The sequence below is a fragment of the Armigeres subalbatus genome, chromosome 2 (genome assembly GCF_024139115.2).
Source record: "Armigeres subalbatus isolate Guangzhou_Male chromosome 2, GZ_Asu_2, whole genome shotgun sequence".
Lineage (NCBI taxonomy): Eukaryota > Metazoa > Arthropoda > Insecta > Diptera > Culicidae > Armigeres > Armigeres subalbatus.
Window position 1 is genome coordinate 248,031,958 of NC_085140.1, and position 15,347 is coordinate 248,047,304.

The following is a 15,347-nucleotide window of genomic DNA, read 5'->3' on the forward strand; positions in this document are numbered from 1 at the left end:
GTTAGATAAAATTAAGAGCGAACAGTATTTTGTACACATACTTATGGGTTGGCAACGAGAGAATGGATCGCCAGTGTATCGTTCTGGACAACTGCAGATTGGGTTATGGTTGACTACAGAGCACCGTGCTCCAACGCCACATGTTCCAGGACATGGGTCTCTACACTTCTGATTGTTGCAAGCTTGGTTTTGAGGACATTCGGAGCTGACAACACATTCCGGTCTACAAGTGGGTGGACTACCGATGTATCCAGGCACACAAGAGCATACAGCTTGGCCGTTGATCTCTCTACATTGACTATTGGGGCCACAAGGGGACGGATTACATGGATTACTGACTGGTGGGGCCTGCTGAGGTCTGCATTGTACAAATGCATTTCCTGCCATGCCGTTTGGACAACTGCACATTGGAATGTGGTTAATGACTTCACACAAGGCATCCTGTCCGCATGTTCCTGGACAAGGATCAACACACTTGCTGCGGATACAGGCCTTGTCACGAGGGCAGTCCGAGTTGAGGACGCATTCAGGTCGACATCCTTGATACGGGTCTCCTTGGTATTCAGGTAAACAAGTGCAGATACCGTTGTTACATTGCGCATTTGGTCCACAAGGTGATGGATTACATGGGTCATCTCGTACTGGCTCTCTCGGTGGAGGTGGTTCTGGGTAGCAATTCGTGAACGGATCTCCCGTATATCCAGCTTCACAAGTACAGATCGGAGTATGATTAATGACATTGCATCTGGCTCCAACTCCGCATGATCCTGGACATGGGTCTCTACATTTCTCGTTCATACAGGCCTGGTTACTTGGGCATTCGGCATTGATCGTACACTCAGGTCTACAATTCGGCGGTGAACCAATGTAGTTGACTAGACAAGAGCACGACGGAACTCCATTGATGTTACGACACTGTGAATTAGGACCACATGGCGACGGTGCACACGGATCTCTGACGACAACAGGAGTGTCTTGTGGAGGCGCTGCGATTGAAATAAATAGTTTAAAGCATTTTCACAATGGGAAATAAATTCAGTCTTACGTGGATTGGGATAGCATCGCGTGAATGGATCCCCGGTATAACCGGATTGGCAAGAACAAATTGGACTATGGTTGTTTACATTGCATCTGGAATTGGTTCCGCATGTTCCTGGGCAAGGATCAACGCATTTCTGGTTGACACAAGCCTTATCTAGTGAACATTCGGAACTGGTGACGCACTCCGGTCGACATCCCGGAGGTGATCCAATATAGGTGGGCAAGCACGAGCAAACGCCCTGCCCGTTGATTTCACGACATTGGCTATTCGGACCGCATGGATTGGGTTGGCATGGGTTCACGTATTGTTGAACAGCTGTTTGAAAAATATTGTTTTGTAGTTGTGTAATACTAATAATGTTAGTTTGCATGTTAGATAATAGCAAGCAAGCATTAGATGTTCTCAATTCTGTTCGTCAGTCTTTTGCGAGAAAGTTGTTTTTAATTCGTCTTTTTGATAATTAATCGAATATCAATTAAGGCATTTGTTTTATTTTGTTTGTTTGTATATGCTTAAATATTCTGATTGTAAAGATTTATAAATTGTTTGTAAAGCATTTGCAAAAACTTATATTTATTGAAAAGCGAAAATTTTTGTTTACAGCGCTTTAAAAGCAAAGATTGAATTACAAATATTGCTTTTTTAGACAAGCACATAGTAAAAAATGGCTTACGTTCTCTTTGCTGAATGCTGCAGAATCGGAACGGATCGCCTTCGTATCCACTGATACAAGTGCAAGAAGGCAAATGGTTTACCACTTGGCAATCTGCGTTTTGTCCGCAAGTTCCCGGACATGGGTCTTGACACTTGTTCCGGACGCAAGCTCGGTTCGAGGGGCAATCTGAATTTAAAACACATTCCGGTCTACATCCTTCGTATGGATTGCCGAAGTGATCGTCAACACAAGTACACGATCCGGCACCGTTCTGTTCTCTACAAACGGCATTGGCTCCGCACGGGCTTGGAATACAAGGTGAGATTGGTTCTCTCTGGACATCCTGTTGAACAGGCACGCACTGAGTGAAAGGATCGCCAGTAAATCCGATAGAGCAGATACACATGGGGGTATGACTGACAACTCGACACTCAGCATTTGCCCCACAGGCTCCTGTACACGGATTTTGACACTTCTGTCGTATGCAAGCGAGATTGCTCGCGCATTCTGAATTACTGACACATTCCGGTCGACAGTTGGGTGGCGAACCAATCATGTTATCCAAACATGTACACGATGGAGAGTCGCCAACGGGACGACACTCGGCATTAGGACCGCATGGGGATGGTTGGCACGGATTGACAGGGGTCATTTGAACTGGAGGTTCAACTGTAAGACGTGGAATTGTTTGTTTTTATAGTGAGAATAAGAAAATTGTATTTTATTATCATACTTATGGGCTGACACCGGACGAATGGATCGCCAGTGTATCGTTCTGGACAACTGCAAATCGGGTTATGGTTTACCACAGAGCATCTGGCTCCTACGCCACATGTTCCTGGGCAAGGATCTCTGCATTTCTGGTTACTGCAAGCTTGATTTTGTGGACATTCAGAGTTTACGACACATTCCGGTCTGCACGTTGGTGGGCTTCCGATGAAACCAGGCACGCATGAACACACTGCTTGGCCGTTGATTTCCCGGCATTGACTGTTCGGGCCACAAGGTGACGGATTGCATGGATTACTGACTGGCGGGGCTTGTTGAGGTCTGCATTGAACAAAGGCATTGCCGGCCATTCCATTTGGACAACTGCACATTGGAATGTGGTTGATGACTTCGCACAAGGCATCCTGGCCGCATGTTCCTGGACAAGGGTCAACGCATTTGCTGCGTATGCAAGCCTTGTCACGTGGACAATCCGAGTTGAGGACGCATTCCGGACGACAGCCTTGATACGGATCTCCTTGGTATTCCGGTAAACAAGTGCAAATACCGTTGTTGCACTGTGCATTTGGACCACATGGGGACGGATTGCATGGATCATCTCTTACTGGTTCTCTCGGTGGTGGTGGTTCAGGGTAGCAATTTGTAAACGGATCTCCCGTATATCCAGCTTCACAAGTACACACTGGAGTATGATTGATTACATTACATCTGGCTCCGACTCCACATGAACCAGGACATGGATCCCTGCATTTCTCGTTCATACAAGCCTGATTGCTGGGACATTCGGCATTGATCGTACACTCAGGTCTACAATTCGGGGGTGATCCAATGTAGTTGACTAGACAAGAGCACGATGGAACTCCATTAATATTTCGACATTGCGAGTTTGGTCCGCATGGTGATGGTACACAAGGATCCCTAACGACGACTGGAGTATCTTGAGGTGGTGCTAAATTTGAGGAATTACTATTAGTTTGCGATTAACTCTAAGCTAGAATGATCTTACGTGGATTGGGATAGCATCGTGTAAACGGATCTCCGGTGTATCCAGATTGACACGAGCAGATAGGACTATGGTTGTTGACATTACATCTGGCATTGGTTCCACATGTTCCTGGGCAAGGGTCAACACATTTCTGGTTGACACAAGCCTTGTCCTGTGTGCACTCAGAACTCGTAACACATTCTGGTCGACACCCAGGAGGAGATCCTATGTATGTCGGCAAACACGAGCAGACGGCTTGGCCATTAATCTCACGACATTGGCTATTGGGACCACATGGGCTTGGTTGACATGGATTTTTGTAAACGGGTTCAGCTGTCAAGGATTGAATTTCATTTATATGAAGGATTGCAGCATATATTTTTTAAGCTTAGTTAAACTAAACGTAAAGCATGTTATAATTTCTTCATATACCGCAAAGCATGGATGGTTATCTTAGGGCATAAAAAGCTCTTCCATAAATAATAATTTCTGCTTACGTTCTCTCTGCTGCACTGTGCAGAACCTGAATGGATCGCCCTGGTACCCATCGTTACAGGTGCACGACGGTAAATGGTTCACAACTTGACACTGCGCGTTCTGACCGCACGTTCCCGGGCAAGGATCTTGACATTTATTGCGAACGCATGCCCGATTGGACGGGCAGTCAGAACTAACGACACACTCGGGGCGGCATCCTTCGTAAGGATTTCCGAAGTAATCGTCGCTGCAGGTGCAAGCCCCGGCTCCATTTTGTTCCCTGCAAACAGCGTTGGCTCCGCATGGGCTCGGTACGCATGGAGAAGTCGGTTCCCTCGGGACGTCCTGTTGCACTGGCGTGCACTGACTGAACGGATCACCGGTGTAGCCTATTGAACAGATGCATATGGGAGTGTGGCTAACAACTCGGCACTCAGCGTTCGCTCCACAAGCACCAATGCATGGATTTTGACATTTCTGTCGAATACACGCGAGGTTGCTTGCACAGTCCGAGTTGCTAATACACTCGGGGCGACAGTTGGGTGGTGATCCGATCATATCAGGCAAACATGTGCAGGATGGCGAATCGCCAACAGGTCTACATTCCGAATTTGGGCCACACGGCGAAGGCTGGCAAGGATTAACGGGTGTCATTTGAACGGGAGGTTCAACTAAAAATGGGATTGATTTGTTATTATTAAGCATCGCGGTGTAATTATTCGGATATTCTTACTGATTTGTTGACAACGAATAAATGGATCGCCAGTGTAACGTTCAGGACAACTGCAAATGGGGTTGTGGTTAACTACCGAGCATCGTGCCCCAACGCCACAAGTTCCTGGACAGGGATCTCTGCATTTCTGATTATTGCAGGCTTGATTTTGTGGGCATTCAGAGCTTACGACACATTCGGGTCTACACGTTGGCGGACTTCCAATGAATCCTGGTACACATGAACAAACAGCTTGTCCATTAATTTCGCGACATTGACTATTAGGACCACAAGGTGACGGATTGCATGGATTACTGACAGGTGGAGCTTGTTGAGGTCGGCATTGCACAAATGCGTTTCCTGCCATTCCGTTCGGACAACTGCACATTGGAATGTGATTGATGACTTCGCACAAAGCGTCCTGTCCGCATGTTCCTGGACAAGGGTCAACGCACTTGCTGCGTATGCAAGCCTTGTCACGAGGACAATCCGAGTTGAGGACGCATTCCGGACGGCAACCTTGATACGGATCTCCTTGGTATTCCGGTAAACAAGTGCAAATTCCGTTGTTGCATTGTGCATTTGGTCCACAAGGAGACGGATTGCATGGATCATCTCTTACTGGTTCTCTTGGTGGTGGTGGTTCAGGGTAGCAATTCGTGAACGGATCTCCCGTATATCCAGCCTCACAGGTACAGATCGGCGTATGATTAATGACATTACATCTGGCTCCGACTCCACATGATCCTGGACATGGGTCTCTGCATTTCTCGTTCATACAAGCCTGATTACTGGGACATTCGGCATTGATCGTACACTCAGGTCTACAGTTGGGCGGTGACCCAATGTAGTTGACTAGACAAGAGCACGATGGAACTCCATTGACGTTTCGGCATTGCGAGTTTGGTCCGCATGGCGATGGAACACAGGGATCTCGGACAACAATTTGTGTATCTTGAGGAGGGGCTGTATTTGTGAAATGATCATTAGTTCAAGAATGGCTATGAGTTTGGATGATCTTACGTGGATTTGGGTAACACCGAGTGAAAGGATCTCCGGTGAAACCAGATTGACACGAGCAGATAGGACTATGGTTGTTGACATTGCATCTGGCATTGGTTCCGCATGTTCCAGGACAAGGGTCAACACATTTCTGGTTGACACAGGCTCTATCGAGAGAACATTCAGAACTGGTGACGCATTCCGGTCGACATCCCGGAGGAGATCCAATGTACGTGGGCAAGCACGAGCAAACGCCCTGCCCGTTGATTTCACGACACTGACTATTCGGACCACAGGGGCTTGGTTGGCATGGATTGACGTATTGTTGAATTGCTGCGGGAAAAGTTTGTTTTGATACCTTTTGGTGTTTGTGATGTGCAATTGCGAAAGGTAAGCTCTTCTTATCTATAGTTTTTATATTTTGTTAGAGGCATACTTAATAACAAAATCAAACCTGAGAAGCCATTTGTAACAAATAAAGAGAATCGTCAAATGTTGAACGGCTAAAATTATCGCCTATTGTTGAACGCTCGCATGCTTTATGAGTGTTCAATAATAAGGGGAATTTCTGTTGTTCAACCATGATGAGCATTCAAACATTAAAATCCCTGCTTAATCTACCTAGCGGTGTTGCGGCCTTTCTCGAGCCAAAAAATACTAAAAATGTTAGTGAAGGTTTTTAGCGTGTTTTAAGCATAAGAAATGGTATTTTGGCCATAACTTCTGAGCCAATAGTTCGATCTGGCCAATTTACAATAGCAAACAATGGGACTGGATTCCCTGTCCTATTGCCTGTGAGTATTTCGGCCAAAGCTTAGGTTAAAAAAGTGTGTCTATCAAAGGCTAACATGATGATACTTTTATGCCCAGGGAAGTCGAGACAATTTCCAATCCGAAAATCGGGAATCGAACCCAGCCACCCTCAGCATGGTCTTGCTTTGTAGCCGCGCGTCTTACCGCACGGCTAAGGAGACCCCCTAAAGACTGAAGCAGTGCGTAATGATGTAATAAAACATGTCCCATTGAAAAGCAATAAGCAAGGTTCCTTACGTTCTCTCTGCTGAATGCTGCAGAATCGGAATGGATCGCCTTCATATCCGCTGACACAAGTACAGGAAGGCAAATGATTGACGACTTGACAATTCGCATTTTGGCCACAGGTTCCAGGGCATGGATCTTGGCATTTGTTCCTGACGCATGCTCGATTAGACGCGCAATCCGAGTTCAGTACGCATTCCGGTCTGCATCCCTCGTACGGGTTTCCGAAATGATCATCGACACAGGTACACGATCCGGCACCGTTCTGTTCCCTACAGACGGCGTTGGCTCCGCAAGGACTAGGAACGCAAGGGGACGTTGGCTCCCGTGGAACATCCTGCTGAACAGGGACGCACTGAGTGAATGGATCGCCGGTGAATCCGATTGAGCAAATGCACATGGGCACATGACTGACGACTCGACACTCAGCATTCGCTCCACAAGCCCTCGTACATGGATTTTGACATTTCTGCCGAATACAGGCTAGATTGCTTGCACATTCCGAATTACTGACGCATTCGGGCCGACAGTTGGGAGGTGAACCAATCATGTTATCCAGACACGTGCATGATGGTGAGTCGCCAACAGGTCGACATTCGGCATTTGGACCACATGGAGATGGTTGACATGGATTGACAGGAGTCATTTGAACTGGAGGTTCAACTGCAAAATGTTTGATTTTTGATTATTAGTGGAAAATCTATATGAATGGTATTTTGTTAACATACTTATAGGTTGACAACGGATGAATGGATCACCGGTATATCGCTCAGGGCAACTACAAATCGGGTTATGATTGACAACAGAACACCGTGCTCCAACGCCACAAGTTCCTGGACATGGATCTCTACACTTTTGGTTGTTGCAGGCTTGGTTTTGGGGACATTCAGAACTGACAACACATTCCGGCCTACATGTCGGTGGACTACCGATGTATCCAGGCACACATGAACATACAGCTTGGCCATTAATCTCTCGACATTGACTGTTTGGACCACAAGGTGATGGATTGCACGGATTACTGACCGGTGGGGCCTGTTGAGGTCTGCATTGCACAAATGCGTTGCCGGCCATTCCTGTCGGACAACTGCACATTGGAATGTGATTGATGACTTCGCACAAGGCATCCTGTCCACAAGTTCCTGGACAAGGGTCAACGCATTTACTCCGTATGCAGGCTTTGTCACGTGGACAGTCCGAGTTGAGAACGCACTCCGGACGACATCCTTGGTATGGGTCACCTTGATATTCTGGCAGACATGTGCAGATTCCATTGTTGCATTGCGCATTTGGTCCACATGGAGATGGATTGCATGGATCATCCCTCACTGGCTCTCTCGGTGGAGGTGGTTCTGGGTAGCAATTCGTGAATGGATCTCCCGTGTATCCAGCTTCACAAGTACAGATCGGCGTATGATTAATGACATTGCATCTGGCTCCAACTCCGCACGATCCGGGACATGGGTCTCGACATTTCTCGTTCATGCAGGCCTGATTACTTGGACATTCTGCATTGATCGTACACTCAGGTCTACAATTCGGCGGTGAACCAATGTAGTTGACTAGACAAGAGCACGATGGAACACCATTAATGTTACGGCATTGTGAGTTTGGTCCACATGGAGATGGTACACAAGGATCTCGGACGATAATTTGAGTATCTTGAGGTGGTGCTGAAGTTAGGGTTCAACTATTAAATTATGAATGACTATGAGTTTGAAAGATCTTACGTGGGTTGGGATAGCATCGTGTGAACGGATCTCCGGTGAAACCAGATTGACACGAGCAGATAGGACTATGGTTGTTGACATTACATCTGGCATTGGTTCCGCAAGTTCCTGGACAAGGATCAACACATTTCTGGTTGACACACGCCCTATCCAGAGGGCATTCGGAACTTGTGACGCATTCTGGCCGACATCCCGGAGGAGATCCAATGTATGTGGGCAGGCACGAGCAAACGGCCTGTCCATTGATCTCACGACATTGACTGTTTGGACCACAAGGACTTGGTTGGCATGGGTTTACGTATTGTTGGATTGCTGAGAGAAAATCATAATCGTTACTGTCCACCCAAATTTCCTTTTACTTTGCATGTTAGTTTTCATTCAGTTATGTGTTTTCCGGTCATTATGTTACTAGAAGTCTTTGATTCTCAAATATTTGTCCAAATTTATTTAAGGAAACTCTTCATGTAACATGAAATAAAATATTTGATGTGTTTTAGGTGCTGTGTAGTCAATTCAGAGAAAGTATGACGTACCCAGAAACATGCAATTTAAACACATCTGGACAAACATTATTTACCATAGATATCAAACGTCTAAACAGACCGTCCAAATCTGTCAATTCAAATTTGTAACGCATTTTAACATAAATAGGTTCCATCAAAATCAAAATAATTAAAAGTTCTTACGCTCTCTTTGCTGAATGCTACAGAATCGGAATGGATCGCCTTCGTATCCGTTGATACAAGTGCAAGAAGGTAGATGGTTAACAACTTGACATTCCGCATTTTGTCCACATGTTCCTGGACACGGGTCTTGACATTTGTTTCGAACACATGCTCGGTTCGATGCACAATCCGAGTTAAGTACGCATTCGGGTCGACATCCTTCGTATGGATTTCCAAAGTGATCGTCAACACAAGTACACGATCCGGCACCGTTCTGTTCCCTGCAGACGGCATTGGCTCCGCACGGACTGGGAACACAAGGCGACGTTGGCTCCCTTGGGACATCCTGCTGAACAGGTACGCACTGAGTAAACGGATCACCGGTGAACCCGATCGTGCAAATGCACATGGGTACGTGGCTGACGACCCGACATTCAGCGTTCGATCCACAGGCACCTGAACATGGATCTTGACATTTTTGTCGAATACAGGCAAGATTACTGGCGCATTCTGAGTTACTTATACACTCAGGTCGACAGTTTGGAGGTGAACCGATCATGTTATCCAGGCACGTGCATGATGGAGAATCACCAACAGGTCGGCATTCAGCATTTGGACCACATGGAGACGGTTGGCATGGATTGACAGGGGTCATTTGAACAGGAGGTTCAACTGTAAAATGTAGGGTTTTATGTTATTAGCGAGTAAAATGAGTGAATGGTGTTTTGTTAACATACTTATGGGTTGACAACGGATGAATGGATCACCAGTGTATCGTTCTGGACAACTGCAGATCGGGTTATGATTGACAACTGAACACCGAGCTCCGACACCACATGTTCCTGGACATGGGTCTCTACATTTCTGGTTATTACAGGCCTGATTCTGAGGACATTCTGAGCTAACGACACATTCCGGTCGGCAAGTCGGTGGACTTCCGATGAATCCAGGCACACATGAACATACTGCTTGACCGTTGATTTCTCGACATTGACTGTTTGGACCGCAAGGCGACGGATTGCACGGATTACTGACTGGCGGGGCTTGTTGAGGTCTGCATTGCACGAATGCGTTCCCGGCCATGCCATTCGGACAACTGCACATTGGAATGTGATTAATGACTTCGCACAATGCATCCTGGCCGCAGGTTCCTGGACAAGGATCAACACACTTGCTGCGGATACAGGCCTTGTCACGAGGGCAGTCCGAGTTGAGGACGCATTCAGGTCGACATCCTTGATACGGGTCTCCTTGGTATTCAGGTAAACAAGTGCAGATACCGTTGTTACATTGGGCATTTGGCCCACAAGGTGATGGATTGCATGGATCATCTCGTACTGGCTCTCTCGGAGGTGGTGGTTCAGGGTAGCAATTCGTGAACGGATCTCCCGTATATCCGGCTTCACAGGTACAGATCGGAGTATGATTAATGACATTACATCTGGCTCCAACTCCGCATGATCCAGGACATGGGTCCCTGCATTTCTCGTTCATACAAGCCTGGTTACTTGGACATTCGGCATTGATCGTGCACTCAGGTCTACAATTGGGTGGTGATCCAATGTAGTTGACTAGACAAGAGCACGATGGAACACCGTTGACATTTCGGCATTGAGAGTTTGATCCGCACGGTGAAGGAACGCAAGGGTCTCGAACGACAACTTGAGTATCTTGAGGGGGAGCTGAAGTTTGGAAAACGTACATTAGTTCTTGAAGGATTGGAAGTAAGAAAGATCTTACGTGGATTGGGGTAGCATCGCGTGAACGGATCTCCGGTATAACCAGATACACAAGAACAAATTGGACTATGATTGTTTACATTGCATCTAGCGTTGGTTCCGCATGTCCCAGGACAAGGGTCAACACACTTCTGATTAACACAAGCCTTATCCAGTGAACATTCAGAACTGGTGACGCATTCTGGTCGACATCCCGGAGGAGATCCAATATATGTGGGCAAGCACGAGCAAACGCCCTGCCCGTTGATTTCACGGCACTGGCTATTTGGACCACAAGGACTTGGTTGACATGGATCCACATATTGTTGAATAGCTAGAGTTAGTAACGAACAAGTAAATAAAATCACAATTTTTTCCCACTACTTTGTATTTAAAATTATCCTTACGTTCGCGTTGTTGCACGTTGCAGAATCTGAATGGATCTCCTTCATACCCCGTTCGGCATGTACATGACGGTAGATGATTCACCACTTGGCAGTCCGCATTTTGTCCGCACGTTCCTGGGCAGGGGTCTTGACATTTGTTCCGAATACACGCCCTATTGGATGGACAGTCGGAGTTCAACACACACTCCGGTCTACATCCTTCGTACGGGTTTCCGAAGTGATCTTCCACGCATGTACATGCGCCGGCTCCGTTTTGCTCTCTGCAGTTTGCGTTTGCTCCACATGGACTTGGGCTACAAGGCGAAACTGGTTCCCGTGGTACATCTTGTTGAACCGGTGAACATTGTGTAAACGGATCTCCCGTGTATCCTACTGAACATATGCACATTGGGGTATGACTCACAACCCTACACTCTGCGTTGTTTCCGCATGCTCCTTCGCAAGGGTTTTGGCATTTTTGTCGGATGCAGGCAAGGCTGTATGAACATTCGGAGTTACTGATACACTCCGGCCGACAATTGGGAGGTGAACCAATCATATCTTGAAGGCAGGTGCAGGATGGTGAGTCTCCAATTGGCCTACACTCAGCGTTAGGACCACATGGGGAGGGTTGACAAGGATTCACCGGTGCCATTTGTACGGGAGGTTCAACTGAAATTTTTGAAGTAATGTTAAGAAAGCGAATGGAAACTCGAAACACAGTTGGACAATACCTATTGGTTGACAACGAATAAATGGATCGCCAGAATATCTATCTGGACAACTGCAAATTGGATTGTGATTGACTACTGAGCAACGTGCATTAACACCGCAAGTTCCTGGACACGGGTCTCTACACTTCTGGTTGCTGCAGGCTTGGTTTTGTGGACATTCCGAGTTGACTACACATTCCGGTCGGCAGGTTGGTGGGCTACCAATAAATCCTTGTACACAAGAGCACACAGCTTGGCCATTAATTTCTCGACATTGACTGTTTGGACCACACGGTGATGGATTGCATGGATTACTGACGGGTGGCGCTTGTTGAGGTCTGCATTGCACAAATGCGTTTCCGGCCATTCCGTTGGGACAACTACACATAGGAATGTGATTAATGACTTCACACAAGGCATCCTGTCCGCAAGTTCCTGGACAAGGATCAACGCATTTGCTGCGTATGCAAGCTTTGTCACGTGAGCAATCCGAGTTCAAGACGCATTCCGGACGGCAACCTTGATACGGATCTCCTTGGTATTCAGGTAAACAAGTGCAGATACCGTTGCTGCATTGCGCATTTGGTCCACAAGGAGAAGGATTACAAGGATCATCTCGTACTGGTTCTCTCGGTGGTGGTGGTTCAGGGTAGCAATTCGTGAACGGATCTCCCGTATATCCAGCTTCACATGTACAGATCGGCGTATGATTAATGACATTACATCTGGCTCCGATTCCGCATGATCCTGGACATGGATCTCTGCATTTCTCATTCATGCAGGCTTGATTACTTGGACATTCAGCATTGATGGTACACTCAGGTCTACAGTTGGGTGGAGAACCAATGTAGTTGACTAGACAAGAGCACGATGGCACTCCGTTAACGTTTCGGCATTGCGAATTTGGTCCGCATGGTGAAGGGGCACAAGGGTCGCGAACAACAACTTGGGTATCTTGAGGAGGAGCTGAAGAGCGGAAATTGTCATTAGTTTCTAGAATGGCTATGAGTTAGTATGATCTTACGTGGATTAGGATAGCATCGTGTGAATGGATCTCCAGTGTAACCAGATTGACACGAACAAATGGGACTATGGTTGTTTACATTGCATCTGGCATTGGTACCGCAAGTTCCCGGGCATGGGTCAACACATTTCTGGTTGACACAGGCCTTATCGAGAGAACATTCGGAACTGGAGACGCATTCCGGTCGACATCCTGGAGGAGATCCAATGTATGTGGGCTGGCACGAGCAAACGGCCTGTCCATTGATTTCACGACATTGGCTGTTCGGTCCACACGGACTGGGTTGGCACGGGTTCACATATTGTTGGATAGCTGAGGACGTATGGTTTGTTAGACGTGAATTATTTCAAATTATCTTATTTTTTTCTAAATATTCAGTGTTAACGTTATTTGTTTCTCATGGGTCAGAAACCATGGTTGAGAAACCTTTTTTTTAAAACAAGCCGTCTACGACGAGACGAGTACGCTGTTTTTAAGTTGGATCTCCAAATAAAACAGGAAAGAGCTCTACTATGTGTATTTTTGAATTTGCTGAGTCTTAGAATAGCTCAGGTTATCTGACAAATTGTGCACATGGGGAAAAAATAGTACACAAATATCTTAAACTAAGATAGCGTGCTCGTCACTGAAAGCATCACAAGATTTTAATAAGCAGTGAATAATTTTACAGTTCAAAGAGCATTGTCCTCGTCGCTTTTTCTGAGGCCAATATCATAAAACTAACACATTTTGTAAGTTGGAATACAACATTGCTTACGTTCACGTTGTTGCACGTTGCAGTATCGGAAGGGATCTCCTTCGTATCCCGAGAAGCAAGTACACGAAGGCAGATGATTAACGACTTGGCAAGCTGCATTTTGTCCGCAGGTCCCCGGACATGGGTCTTGGCATTTGTTCCGAACGCAAGCTCTGTTCGATGGACAATCTGAGTTCAAAACACATTCCGGTCTGCAACCTTCGTATGGGTTTCCGAAATGATCGTCAACACAAGTACATGATCCGGCACCGTTCTGTTCTCTACAAATGGCATTGGCTCCGCACGGACTAGGAACACATGGGGACGTTGGCTCTCTTGGGACATCCTGCTGAACAGGTACACATTGGGTGAACGGATCGCCAGTGAATCCTATCGAGCAGATGCACATGGGGGTATGACTGACGACGCGACACTCAGCGTTCGAACCACAGGCTCCCGTACATGGATTCTGACATTTTTGCCGAATACAGGCAAGATTGCTTGGACATTCGGAATTACTGACACATTCTGGTCGACAGTTGGGAGGCGATCCAATCATGTTATCCAAACATGTACATGATGGGGAGTCTCCAACGGGTCGACATTCAGCATTCGGACCACATGGAGATGGCTGACAAGGATTGACAGGAGTCATTTGAACTGGAGGTTCAACTGTAAGAAATGAATTTATGGATTGTTATTATATGGAATGGGGTTTGGATTTAGGTTTAACATACTTATGGGTTGACAACGGATGAATGGATCACCAGTGTATCTTTCAGGGCAACTGCAGATTGGATTGTGATTGACAACGGAGCATCGAGCTCCGACACCACATGTCCCTGGACATGGGTCTCTACACTTCTGGTTGTTGCAAGCTTGATTTTGTGGACATTCTGAGTGACCGACGCACTCTGGTCTACAAGTGGGAGGACTTCCGATGTATCCAGGCACACATGAGCATACTGCTTGTCCATTTATCTCTCTACATTGACTGTTAGGTCCACATGGTGATGGATTGCATGGGTTGCTGACTGGTGGGGCTTGCTGAGGTCTGCATTGTACAAATGCATTTCCTGCCATGCCGTTTGGACAACTGCACATTGGAATGTGGTTAATGACTTCACACAAGGCATCCTGTCCGCATGTTCCTGGACAAGGATCAACGCACTTGCTGCGAATGCAAGCTTTGTCACGTGGACAATCGGAGTTGAGAACGCATTCAGGTCGACATCCTTGATATGGGTCTCCTTGGTATTCAGGTAAACAAGTGCAGATACCGTTGCTACATTGCGCATTTGATCCACAAGGTGATGGATTGCATGGATCATCTCGTACTGGCTCTCTCGGAGGTGGTGGTTCAGGGTAGCAATTCGTGAACGGATCTCCCGTGTATCTAGCCTCACATGTACAGATCGGCGTATGATTAATTACATTACATCTGGCTCCAACTCCGCATGATCCAGGACACGGATCCCTGCATTTCTCGTTCATACAAGCCTGGTTACTTGGACATTCGGCATTGATCGTACACTCAGGTCTACAGTTGGGTGGTGATCCAATGTAGTTGACTAGACAAGAGCACGATGGACTTCCGTTAATGTTTCGACATTGAGAGTTTGGACCGCATGGTGAAGGAATACAAGGATCTCGGACCACAACTTGAGTATCTTGAGGAGGTGCTGTTTTTAAGAAATGATCATTAGTTCACGGACGACTATGAGTTAGAAGGACC

At 46.7% G+C, this 15,347-nt stretch overlaps 1 protein-coding gene across 1 annotated transcript in view; it reads right to left on the reverse strand.

The window, feature by feature from the left end:
- The window catches only part of LOC134212048 (uncharacterized), a 472,480-nt gene that overhangs the window by 19,430 nt on the left and 437,703 nt on the right, over nucleotides 1–15,347 (reverse strand). Inside the window, 19 exon segments of the mRNA XM_062689549.1 lie at nucleotides 42–986; nucleotides 1,046–1,357; nucleotides 1,716–2,366; nucleotides 2,431–3,375; nucleotides 3,433–3,744; nucleotides 3,909–4,559; nucleotides 4,622–5,566; nucleotides 5,624–5,935; nucleotides 6,653–7,303; nucleotides 7,369–8,313; nucleotides 8,371–8,682; nucleotides 9,057–9,707; nucleotides 9,773–10,717; nucleotides 10,776–11,087; nucleotides 11,161–11,811; nucleotides 11,874–12,818; nucleotides 12,877–13,188; nucleotides 13,634–14,284; nucleotides 14,350–15,294. Of these exon segments, the coding sequence (XP_062545533.1) occupies nucleotides 42–986; nucleotides 1,046–1,357; nucleotides 1,716–2,366; nucleotides 2,431–3,375; nucleotides 3,433–3,744; nucleotides 3,909–4,559; nucleotides 4,622–5,566; nucleotides 5,624–5,935; nucleotides 6,653–7,303; nucleotides 7,369–8,313; nucleotides 8,371–8,682; nucleotides 9,057–9,707; nucleotides 9,773–10,717; nucleotides 10,776–11,087; nucleotides 11,161–11,811; nucleotides 11,874–12,818; nucleotides 12,877–13,188; nucleotides 13,634–14,284; nucleotides 14,350–15,294 (12,393 nt within the window).